The sequence below is a fragment of the Maniola jurtina genome, chromosome 9, assembly GCF_905333055.1.
Source record: "Maniola jurtina chromosome 9, ilManJurt1.1, whole genome shotgun sequence".
Classification (NCBI taxonomy): Eukaryota; Metazoa; Arthropoda; class Insecta; order Lepidoptera; family Nymphalidae; genus Maniola; species Maniola jurtina.
In genome coordinates, this window is record NC_060037.1 from 10269613 (window position 1) to 10281687 (window position 12075).

Genomic DNA, 12075 nt, shown 5'->3' on the forward strand with positions numbered 1-12075 from the left:
TATGCTCCACCAGGATTTGTTTTAGAAACTGTATTACCTATACATAAATTATTATTTACAGTCTTCACAATTTGCTTATGTTTAACCTTTAAGTACTAACATGGGCATTCGTATTCGAACCAGTGGCATGCATTTGACGATTCAAAAGTACTTGCAAAAGTTTATATTTTCTATTTCTATTAGTGAGTTTTCACACATATAACATAATATCAACCACCGATTCTGAGTGAGGGTTATACAATTTACTGCTTGTCTATGCCTATTCAAACTTTCATTAACACAAAACCGACAAACATGGTTATACTAAGTCGCTGAGACATATTTTGATGTGGTGTGTGTCGGTGAAACCTAAATTATTTTAAAACTCTAGTAATTGTATTGCTTTTGCCAATTCATTAGTAGTAGAGGGGCGAGCGGTGTATATCGCATACTGCACGTTATAACAGACAGATTTATCTATTTGGGTGGATTAGCTTGTAGTTCATGAAATACCGCAAAGTACTTAACGTCTGCTTTTATCAAACAAAAGAGTTGACGATTTTGAATTAAAACTGTTTTAACTAGAAATTCAAACCTAGAACTGCAAAATGTTCTGCTTTTTAAATTAAAAGCGTAAATTATAGTGCAGATTTTTCGATATAATTACAACGTACATTCTCTCTGTTATCATTTTTGAGGTTTAGCCACTTGCGCGGGCCTCAAACCGCAATTGAAAAACTGTACTTAATTTATTTCGATGTTCATTGATACTGAAAAACATAACCACTGAAAAATGATTTATCATAATGAAAATTAACTGCATGTTGTATTTATAATGTGACATTCTGAATTTACGAAAACATGTACCGTTTATACTGTATATTCAAGGATTTATTTATTCATAATAATAATAGTCACATTTGCATTGTTAATTCTACATTCCCAAAATTTTAAGAAATTAATAGACATTATGCCATTTTATCTGGTTATACCTACACTATCTCTGAACTAAACCAAAATTATAGGTCTAAAAGTGTTGGTATCTCTTTTTTGTTGATTTTCCAGCGGAAAATAATAGCACTAGATTTAAACCTGTCAATTTAGGTAAGTTAAGATAGTAAACTATGAGATAGGTTTCAAAATAAGAACAACCTTTTATTTCCTTGAAAAGAGAATTTAAAAAAAAAACTTTACTTTAACATAAATTTAAGGTAGTCTTAAACTGAGTAAATTAAGGTAACCCGTTCAAAGTATGCTGTTTCATATACGTCTTTTGCTTCGCAAAAAACACCTTTCATCTGGTTCTCAGATGAGTGAAGATCTTAGAGCAACATTATCTCAATATTTAGATCTTCTTATTACTTAACCATGTGAGCACTTAAAGGTTAAATAAAATATGAATTCAATGTCTATAAATGAGGTCTAGTCTCGTTTCGATCTTCGATGTCTTTCAGGAAATGTATTTTGTCGGATACACGATATCTGCGGCAGAAAACATGAATGTTACCTTCATATGGAATGAATGTATTATGTAAATGTCTGTATTTGAATATTCTCCTTTGAGAATCGGAAAGATTGTGATATTATATTTTTGTTTTTTTTTTTTTTGTATGGGAGACAGGCTTGCGATTCACTTCAATTTGCTTTACAACCACATCAGATTGTTACCTACATACATATATACATATTATATAGATTATGTACGTCAGTCAGTCAGTATGAGTCATCATAAACGCCTAGCATAAGTACTTGGATCTAAAAAGCTTTTTTTTTTTTTTTTTATTCACTATAGGTAAGCGCTTGACCACAATCACACCTGATGGAAAGTGATGATGTGGTCTAAGATGGGACGCGTTTACCTAGAAGGTGCCTATTCACTCTTCTCAAAAAAAATTCTCAAAATTCAAAGCTGAAAGGAGGTTCCCTTTCTAATGTAGACAAAAATAGAGAAACTGAATTGCTTGGTTGGTACATAATGCTTTTTAGCAATAGAATAACTAGCCCTGAAATAATTCTGAAAGTTCCACTTGAAGAATACTTCACTTTGTCGGTATGGTCAAACTTGGTTCAAACTAGTTTCAGTCCCAAATAAATTCGAACTGGATAGGGTGCGGTTTGAAAAACTGAACTTTCTGCAATCAACACGAAAAAGGTGGAATGAAGAGAAATACGTAATTGTATAGTTGCATAGATGTTGCATAGATGTTTTATTTCACGATGACCACTTAAGGCCGATTCACACCAAGCACGTGACACGTGCGTAGTGACGCGTGTGATTCGCGAACGTTCACGCCACACAAGCGGTATGCCATATCTCATAAAGTTCCGTACATTACAACGCAATGGTACGCGCTATGTCTACGCTTACGCAACGCTTACGCAGCCTGTGTGAACGAGCTGTTAGCCTTGGTTGTAGTAGTGAATGTACCGATTTAAGCGTTAACGCATATGTATGTTTAATGTTAACCGCATCGCAGTTGAAACTGAGCGCCACGAACACTATTAAAATGTGCCCGTGTGCACTCACACAAATACAGCCAAATAGTTTTCGTAAAGTATACCATCTATACCTGCGTATGATATCTTACCTACTCAACTTACTTTGAACGTTTTTTTCTCCTTACTGTGTTAACTGGCGTGGTTTCAATACAGAGCAGGATCAGTCGCGTACTGCATGGATACCTGTGTGATAATGAAGCAATTTAAATAAGAAATCTTCGAATTATATCTACTTATACCCTAATTCTTTATTTCTTATAACATCAGCTATCTGCAATGAAAGTCCCGTCAAAATCAGTCCAGCCATTTTGGAAATTAGCTGGAACAAACAGAAAGCTAGACAGACAAATTTTAAAATATGTAGGTTTTTTTTGTTTGAGTATCGTACTTATGTATGTATTTTCATATGCCTTTCGTAAAGCTTTTATTTTGACATTACAAACATACACTTCAATTTTATTTATTTGTATACAATAGCTAAACAGCCCCGGCTTCACTGGTGTGGAATTCCTGAAAATCCTTTTATAGTAGGAATCTATTTCAGTAGTTATAGAGAGAAACTAAACGCTCAATTTCCAAGTGATCTCAGCACTTGATAAAATAAAGGTTGTGAAATTATAATAGTATGATGAAGTTAAATTAAACAAGAATATGATAATAGGAAATAATATTTGTATTGAATGAAAATCAGTTCGGTGCCAAAAACGAAATATTTAATTCCATTAAATGCGAATGCAATCACTTTGTGAAATTATATAAATGATATAAATTTCACAGACACAGAGATAGTAAAGGAAATAAGAAAAGTAAATATTTTTTGAGATAAAAATATTGGTTCATTCATAAAAAAAAGTTGTAGCAAATATCAGATGACCCAAATTCGTTCGGGTCGCAGAGGCGTCGCTGGATATTTTTCTGTTATAGATACAGGGTGTTATTTCAACAGCGGTCAGCGAACTGAAACTAAGAGATATAATATAACGGTATAAGAAAATATATCGTTGGTTTTAAAGAAAGGAAAAACTGTATTCAAAGATATTGAAACTATATCGAAACTTGTACTTTCTGAAGAAAAAAAAACAGAACTGATTTTACCGTGGTAATAATCGGTACACTATTAAGTTGTGAGAAATTAATATTATGCAGAAATCTAGTCTTCAAATAAGGAGTTAGATGAATATGTTTTTTTAGTTAATACTGGGTTTATGTTTGTTTATGAGTTGGTTTCGTTTCATTGGTCTGGCTGAATTTTTTTGTGGGATTCTTCTCAGACTAGGACGCGTTTGTAACCCTCGTAGTCTTATTTAAAGTTTACATAATTAATTATTATAACCATTAAATCAATTATGTTTACGTATAATTTTTTTTTAAATTTTGAAACTCTCTGACTGTAGTTTGTCTCTTCTCTAAAATAAAAAAAAAACTTCATTTAACTCATTCTTGTTTTCACCTAACTCACCGCTTAAGAAATGACATCCTGTATAAGTCTAGTAATAAAACCTTATGGCAGTTCGCTGGTTTGGCTGAAGTACGTTTCAAAGAGGAGTCCGGCACTGTTCCAATTGGATATCGAAGTAGATATTAGTTCGAAACTGAAATACTAAGTATAACCTCCTCGCTTGTTATAAAATTTATTATTATGGATTATGGCAAACTCACGTTTCCTGATCGAGCAGCTTATTGGAGCGAAGAGAGGAAGCGAGGCCAAACTTGATATGGCTGCTGCTGTGCCACGCGTCACAGTATGAATCCATCGTCGGCTCACCGTTTGGAGTCGCTCCGTGCCAAACAGCTTTTGTGGGCCTTTGAAAAAAAATTATGATGTACGGTCAGCCTCAGAATTCGAGTAGCAATTCCACGAACCTATTGCATCAAAACCTGTCACATTTATGACCTTTTTATATAAACACGCCACACACACACCTAACGCATTTGCCACGCGATCATTGAGGTGCTAAACGACTTAAAGCCTTTGACTGTACTGTCAAAGGCTGTAAGTCACAGAAAAAGAAACACAGAAAAAGTTTTTTTAGAGCACAAGGTACAAGGTAAGCACTAAAACGGGACACTTTTTGGATTTGGTATATTGACTATGCATCGAAAAATTAGTTATCCCTAGCTGATGTCCACGATTTCATCATCCACCTGGAATTAGGTTTCTAAAAATGCTTACCATTCGGGGTCCACCATGACATTTTTTCCATTGAAGCTGTATATTTTGGGAGCGTGCGCGAATAAAGCTCCCGACCCATCAAACATTTCGCCCCAGGAGTTGAAGAGGATGTCTCCTCGAATGTTCACCACTGGTATCTCGCGGTCCACCCAGCTCACGATGGTGTCAATTTTTTGCACCCTGTATAAACACAGATAAGTGTCAATTTTAGGAAAAAAATCGGTCAAGTGCGAGTCAAACTCACACACGAGAAGTTCCATACAATCCGTACAAAATATTACATTTATAATTTTTTTTATTATGTGACCACAAGTTCGCAGTTTTTGGATTTTTTTCCTATAGGTACTTGTGCTAGGTATTAGACATTGCTACCTTCCAAATTTCATGATTCTAGGTCAACGGGAACCCTTAATAATACGCGTATATTATTACATACTGCACGTAGTATATTGTACGAATTTGTCTGTTGTGGCGGATTATAGCAAATAGCTTGTTGTTTCTTGTATACTGCTGTAAAGTCTGCTTTTATCCAAAAACGTCAGTTTGCTTAGTTTTGTTAGATCCACTTGTATGACAGGTGATTAAAGTTACATTCACTGTTAACATTAATCTTTAATCAACGAAAATGCAAAGTAAGTTGAACAAATTAGTATTTATTCATACTCCCATAATTATTAAGGTATTAGGTGAAATTTTAGAACAAAGTAAACAAATCCTGATTTAATTACAACCCATTTTGCTCATATTGATGGTCAAAGTTTAACGTTAGTATTAATTCTTTTTGTTTTCTTGACGTCATAAACTTTTCACCCTAGTGCCTTTAAACATTTTTAATTAGAATTTTTTTTTATCACCAAATACCGATTAAGTTTCATCGTCCGTAACCTTAAAGCACCTTGAAACTTGATAATGACTCGAATTAATTTATTCTTTGATGTATGAGCACGTCTGAGAATTCTGAGGGGTCTTAAGATTTCAGATGAGAGATTATTTTCTCTAGAAACAAAAATAAATTATTATTTTACCAAAATAATAAACAGAATTAGAATTTTTCAAAGTGATACTTTTATAATCTTTATTGTATTTAATAAAATTGGTAGAATTTGTTAGTGTTTATGCAAAACCACTGGATGTTTATTCAGACGATAGACGGTGAATCATGCGCTATTATAAAGTAGATATTATAATAAGTTAGACTACTACTCAAACCAAAATACTCGATATTTATTATAGATCGACTGAAAAAATTCACATGGTGTAGCCGAGGTCAAAAATGAGTGAAAAATTAGTAAGTGAACTTACTTCATAATTGCAACTAATTGCATCATTGTTTAGAAATCATTTGTTTAAGGGGAAAACGGTGCAGAGAGAGATAGAGATAAGGAGAGATAGAACGAGAAGGAGACGTAGAGAGTAACACACAGAGAGAGGGACAGAGAGAATGAAAGCGAGACAGATAAATTCAGTTTAAAGGATGCTTCATGCTACAAGACGCAAAGCAAATGATGGCCAAGTGACCTCTCCCGTGCCCGTGTATTGTAAAGTGTATGATATCATTTTTGCAAAAAAAATAATTAATTATACGTCTTACTCCGGGTCGTAATTACTTCTATAAATCACATGAAATAAAAACGTGGCAGGCTTTCAAATCCTTCGGTATGTCAAATATCAGTGCGCAAAGTGTGTTATGCAGCTGCACATTTTTTCATATCGATACTCGTCCTCCGAAATCAATAGATTTGATAAAAAATACACCACACGAAGCGTGCTATTTTATATCCGATACCAATACTAGTAACAATAAAAAAACGATAACGGAAACTGTTTGACATGAAATGTGTAACTGCTATCGCAGTTGCGGACAATCAGAAAGGAAACGGCACTGTACCATAAATACCTGTGATAACTGTTAATTCTCTAACTTTTTTCTGTGAAATCTCTCAATGACCAGAGTCAAAAACCGTAAATAATAATGTAAGTCACAAACCAACGCACCCCGAAGAGATAAATGCTCGGAAGCTCCCCTCAAAGCCAGTCCTTTCCGCTTGCCTGTGACATTCGTACGGCACTGTTCATGCACCTCGTGCAAATCTCCGGCGTCGTTTAACATTGCTAAACGTAGCTGTCCGGGAAAAAGCAAGTCACAAAGCAACGCACCTCGAAGAGATAAATGCTCGGAAGCTCCCCTCAAAGCCAGTCCTTTCCGCCTGCCTGTGACATTCATAGTTGGCACTGCTCACCCCGTGCAAATCTCCGGTGTGGGGCTCGTTTAGTGCCGCGAGACGTAGCTGTTCGGAAAAAATGATTTATAAAAATAATTGAAAAACTGAATTAAATGACTAATGAATCGAAATATCATCACCATCATGATGATTCACCCATCGCCAGCTCAGTTTTGAGTATGGGCCCAAGAATGAAAAGGATTTGACCCAGGTTTGACCCTAGTCGTCCCAAAAGCTTACAAATCCAAAATAAAATCTTATGGATAAGTAGGATTCTTTTAGATTAGATAATAAATACTTACAACTGGCCTATTATTGGGCGAGTTTTTGTGGTGAACCAAACTTGACGTCTCCAGCATATTCTGTAAAGGTGTCAGAGTCGGCCCTCCTGGAGGAGTCTGTATTTTCAAAAACGAGCCCATCTGTTTAGGAAATAGAAACATAATAAATGATAACTGAAGGAACTGCTTAGGGCGGGTACAGACTAGCGTTTTTTCTGCGGGTTGTTTTTGTATACGAGCTTTATATAAATTACCAGTGGTAGATTGTTTTGACGATTCAAAAGCACTTGTAAAAGTTTAATTGAATAAAAATAATTTGAATTTGAATTTGAATTTGAATTATACGCACTCCATTTACTGTTTCAAATCGAACGCATATACACACGCTCATTCCAATATGTTTGCTCGAATCAGTGGGTCAGTCAGTAGCAATTATTTTGCGTAATAGTAATTGCGTTCAGTACGCCAGAGAGCCTGACGTAGAAACGGCTCGCGCGTACACGAGAAGTGCGTATGGCAAAGACGCGCGTACAATAACTAGTTTATTCGTATAAAAAACGTTAATCTGGAACCGCTATTAGGTACGTCCAGATTAAAAAATTAATGTTTCCAAAACCAGTGTCTTTATAATATCAAGCTGTCTCAGCGCTAAAAGAAAAATCTCTGGGAGATAAGCAATATTTCCCTGACAACCTTAAGTCGCGCCATCGCTATCACATTTTCGTTGATACATATCCTTGGAGGCGAAAACGGAATTTTAAATTTAAGATTTTCTTTTCACGACATTCTCGGATATACCAGATGAATTTTCTGAACCCGAAAGCCGTGTAATAAAGAAAAACTGGTCAAGTGTGAGTTAAACTCGCGCATCGGGGGTTCTGTACCTTGGATAGTTATTTTGTTGCGTTTGTAATCGCAAATTTTAATGTAATATTACTACACTTTTCGGTTTTTCCTTCACTTGCGCTAAAAGAGATTGGTTCTTGTCTAATTTTATTGTTCTAGGTTAACGAGAAGTGCCTATAGGTTTTGATTGAGTTGACTTAGAAGTTTGATTTTTTTCACAGCTTCAAGGGATTGCAGACCTTAGCTGTATTTCATATTAATTTTTACTTGATACCTCCCACGCGTTCCTGAGTAAAACTATCTTGACAGACAGATGGACGGATAGACGGTCAATGAAATTAAGGGGTCCTTTTACCTTTGGAGGTACGGACCCCTAAAACCTTGCAGGAAAGATGACAAAGCAAACGGAGTATTAATTAATTATGAAAATCAAATTGTTTTCGTCGTGGTACCTATTTAATTTACTGCTGGCGCTATTATGAACCGGTATTCCAATTATCCGGCCACAACTGCGTATTAATTACATATTAAAACCGCTGTGAAGCTTTCGTGGAGAATATTACTTATGTATTTTGAAATATTATAACACTTGAGAGCCAAAATATCGTTATAGTCAAACCGCACGGTGGAAATTAAATGTTGTATACAGAATAGGCACTGAAGTCAAGAATAACAGATTACAGGATAATTAAAGGTGAGCTTACACATAGTTCAGTTAGTAAGTACGTCGAAATTATTAAACGTACTTAAAAAGTACTTATTAGTACATGTATCAAAACCTAGAGGCTTCACCTACACTGTCAGTCGTCAAAATGTAACCGTAATTGACAGCAAGTTTTGCCCCTTGATTGGTTGAATTCGGTTTTCACAGCTTTTCATTTTTTCACTGCCAATCAAGGAGCAGATTTTGCTATCGATTACGATTGCAATGAATATACTCTTCTTATGCAATCGGGAGGATGGTCTGCATGGCACCTGAGTCAATTTTTTTGCTCGCGCGTGTATTACTTACCGAAACATACTGCCAGCCCTTGTTGACTCTGACTAACAAAGCCTGCTCTTGTAAGACGTATGCTAATGTCCCGCGCGGGCTGTTTGTACCCAGCTAGACAAACACAAAAATATTATTAAAAAGTTGAATCCATCGTAGACGCTGTTACGATTTCTTCATTTACATATTTAATTTCTTCTTCGTTAAGTAGTTTACTTACCCTAACTAAAGATTCCGTTGATTTGAACAAAATCGTTCCGACTAAAGTCCTCCCATCTTCTTCATCATCAAATTCAGGGTTCTCATTGATCGAGTCTTGCGGATCTTGGAAAACTGTTTATTAAAAAAACTCATCAAGTTATACATGGCGTCAGATAAAACAAATTCTGACCTAAAACCTGCAGTGTTATAGATCTATTTTGTGATATAAAGTACCCCTAAAACCTGCAGTGTTATAGATCTATTTTGTGGTATAAAGTACCCCTAAAACCTGCAGTGTTATAGATCTATTTTGTGGTATAAAGTACCCCTAAAACCTGCAGTGTTATAGATCTATTTTGTGGTATAAAGTACCCCTAAAACCTGCAGTGTTATAGATCTATTTTGTGGTATAAAGTACCGTGCTATTAGTTCGTCAGTCAACCTTTCACACACAAAACAAAAACTTTCCTCAACTGCTATTTTGTCGTATTTTAGGATCTTCGCACATTACACAGACTTGACCCCAACGCGACGATGGGATCTTTATTTTGGAAGAAGTGTACGACGCGTGGACCATGCGAAATAAATCTCTCCTCTCCATGTTTTACTATGAGTCGAGTCGGTTGTATTGAGTCTGTGTAATGTGCGAAAACCTTAACACTGACGGTATCGATTCCTCACACTCCAGATTTCAAGAATTTTAGTTTAAAATATTTGCTATGTTAGTAGATGGAAGGTTCGTAATGCGCTCAACGTCAAAATAAATTACTGGAAGAATTTTAGAGCCATTTAAAAACACTAATTAAATTATCATCAGGGATAATATTAGGGCATTCAGAGCAATGGAAGCAATAACATTTTCCAAAAAAACATTACCTGTTTATTTAGAAAAACAAGTGTAAATTAAAAATTTACAACACTCCCGACAAGTGAAGGTTACAGTTACTAGAAAATAGCTGATAACTTTCAAACGGCTGAACCGATTCTCTTGGATAATAATAGCTAACACTCTCGATCAAGCCACCTTTCAAACAAAAAAAAAACTACCTAAATTAAAATCGGTTCATTCATTTAGGCGCTACGATGCCACAGACAGATACACAGATACACACGTCAAACTTATAACACCCCTCTTTTTGGGTCGGGGGTTAGTAATCATGCATAACTACCTACTTCAGTTTCAATTAAAAAGTTGTAAACTTGTACGTAAAACATACCTAAATTTAATCTAAGCAAGCTTTCTTAAGACTTTGCTCATCCAATTTGTATAACTATTACGAAACTAAATAAATTATGGTAATTACTTTGCACAGAGTTATTAAACTAACAAAGTGAAGAAGGTTGCAGTCTGTTGTTAAGTTATAGTTTTGTTTGGAGGACTTTGTTTTTACTCACCAAATTGTTCTTGCTTGTACTGCATTAAATTATTCAAGTTTCTCAGGATTTGTAAAGGATCCCGAGGTTTGCCTGTTGGAGGTGGAGAACAGTTACGAAAGGAAAACAACGTCTAACATACCTGTATCTATTAAAATTGTATAGAAAATAGAATAACATTAAATTGGGTATGAAATTCTCTACAAGAGAAATAGGTCTACACTACAATACAAGTTATACAAGGTGATTATAGAAGAGAGCGACCCCTATTGTTTATTTTGAGGCTTTAAGACCTCTGGATTATTTTTGAACATTAAAAAATTACATTGAAATAAAAATCTAAAATTATTGAATCCATACTAATATTATAAATGCAAAAATGTATCTGTCTGTCTGTCTGCTACCTTTTCACGACCCAACAGTTTAACCGATTCTGACGAAATTTGGTACAGGGTTAGCTTATATCCCGGGAACGGACATAGGCTACTTTTTATCCGGGAAAATCAAAGAGATCCCACGGGATTCCTAAAAACCCATCCATGATTTGTATGAAATATGGTAAGTACCGAGGTAGCTTGCGTCCCTGTATATTGACATAGGCATTTTATCCCGGAAAATCAAACAGTTCCCACGGGATCTTTAAAAATCTAAATCCACGCGGATGAAGTCGCGGGCATCCTCTAGTATCGTAATAATAATTTAATTAAAAATAATACGAGTTAGTATACTAAATTTAAGTTCTAAAACGATAGCAGAAAAATCATAGAGCATTTAAGTAGGTACCCACCTGTGCCAGATTCGTGTCGATTAATCCCAGGGCTGTCTGTCAATGTGTCGATAGTAACTTCGTTAGCACTTCCGGGAGGTCCTGGAGGTCCCGGGGGACCTGGTGGACCCGGGACAGGTATATACTGCATGCTAGAGGAGGGTGGGCCTGCCGGACCCGGTGGTCCCTTGGGCCCATCTTTTCCCGGCGGGCCTGGTGCCCCGTCGTACCCTCGATCGCCTTTCTCACCTTTTACCTTCAGGAAAATTAATGATCAACGTAATTTCCGTCCGACGTGTGAAGGTATTCTTATTTGCATTTAGAAAGGCTTGGACACACAAAATATATGTAGGCTACTGCACGATTAAATATTTCAGCACTCAAAATTCGAGTGAAACCAAACTTCTTAAGCTCTCTGAAGTACTAGTATGCGCTGGTTTAATGATAAACACAAAGCTTTTTGCTTTGCTTTACAAGAACGTGGGGCGTGCAGGTACGGGTCATACTCTATTTCTACTTCCCGTCTCTTCCTCGTAGATACCTGTTCAATGCTAATTCTACCATATCAAAGACCAGAGTATTCAAGAAGCTTGGGGTCATCTATACAGCATAAATGTGCTCAGAAATCACACATACTGATGACGTCACGGATTTTTTGTACTCAAAATAATATCGATTTATCAGTATTATTAAATCGAAAGGCACTGAAGAAATGCAAAGCGTGTTTCTTAAATGAGATTAGC

At 35.8% G+C, this 12075-nt stretch overlaps 1 protein-coding gene across 1 annotated transcript in view; it reads right to left on the reverse strand.

The window, feature by feature from the left end:
• Positions 1-298: 298 nt before the first annotated feature.
• LOC123868229 (collagen alpha-1(X) chain) overlaps positions 299-12075 on the reverse strand; it is a 43646-nt gene continuing 31869 nt past the window's right edge. Inside the window, exons 13-22 of the mRNA XM_045910659.1 lie at positions 11354-11588; positions 10588-10659; positions 9212-9324; positions 9013-9105; positions 7176-7295; positions 6809-6939; positions 4652-4831; positions 4138-4281; positions 2581-2661; positions 299-1461 (exon numbers count right to left, since the gene is read on the reverse strand). Of these exons, the coding sequence (XP_045766615.1) occupies positions 1389-1461; positions 2581-2661; positions 4138-4281; positions 4652-4831; positions 6809-6939; positions 7176-7295; positions 9013-9105; positions 9212-9324; positions 10588-10659; positions 11354-11588 (1242 nt within the window). The 3' untranslated portion in view covers positions 299-1388. The remainder of the gene's footprint in view (positions 1462-2580; positions 2662-4137; positions 4282-4651; positions 4832-6808; positions 6940-7175; positions 7296-9012; positions 9106-9211; positions 9325-10587; positions 10660-11353; positions 11589-12075) is intronic.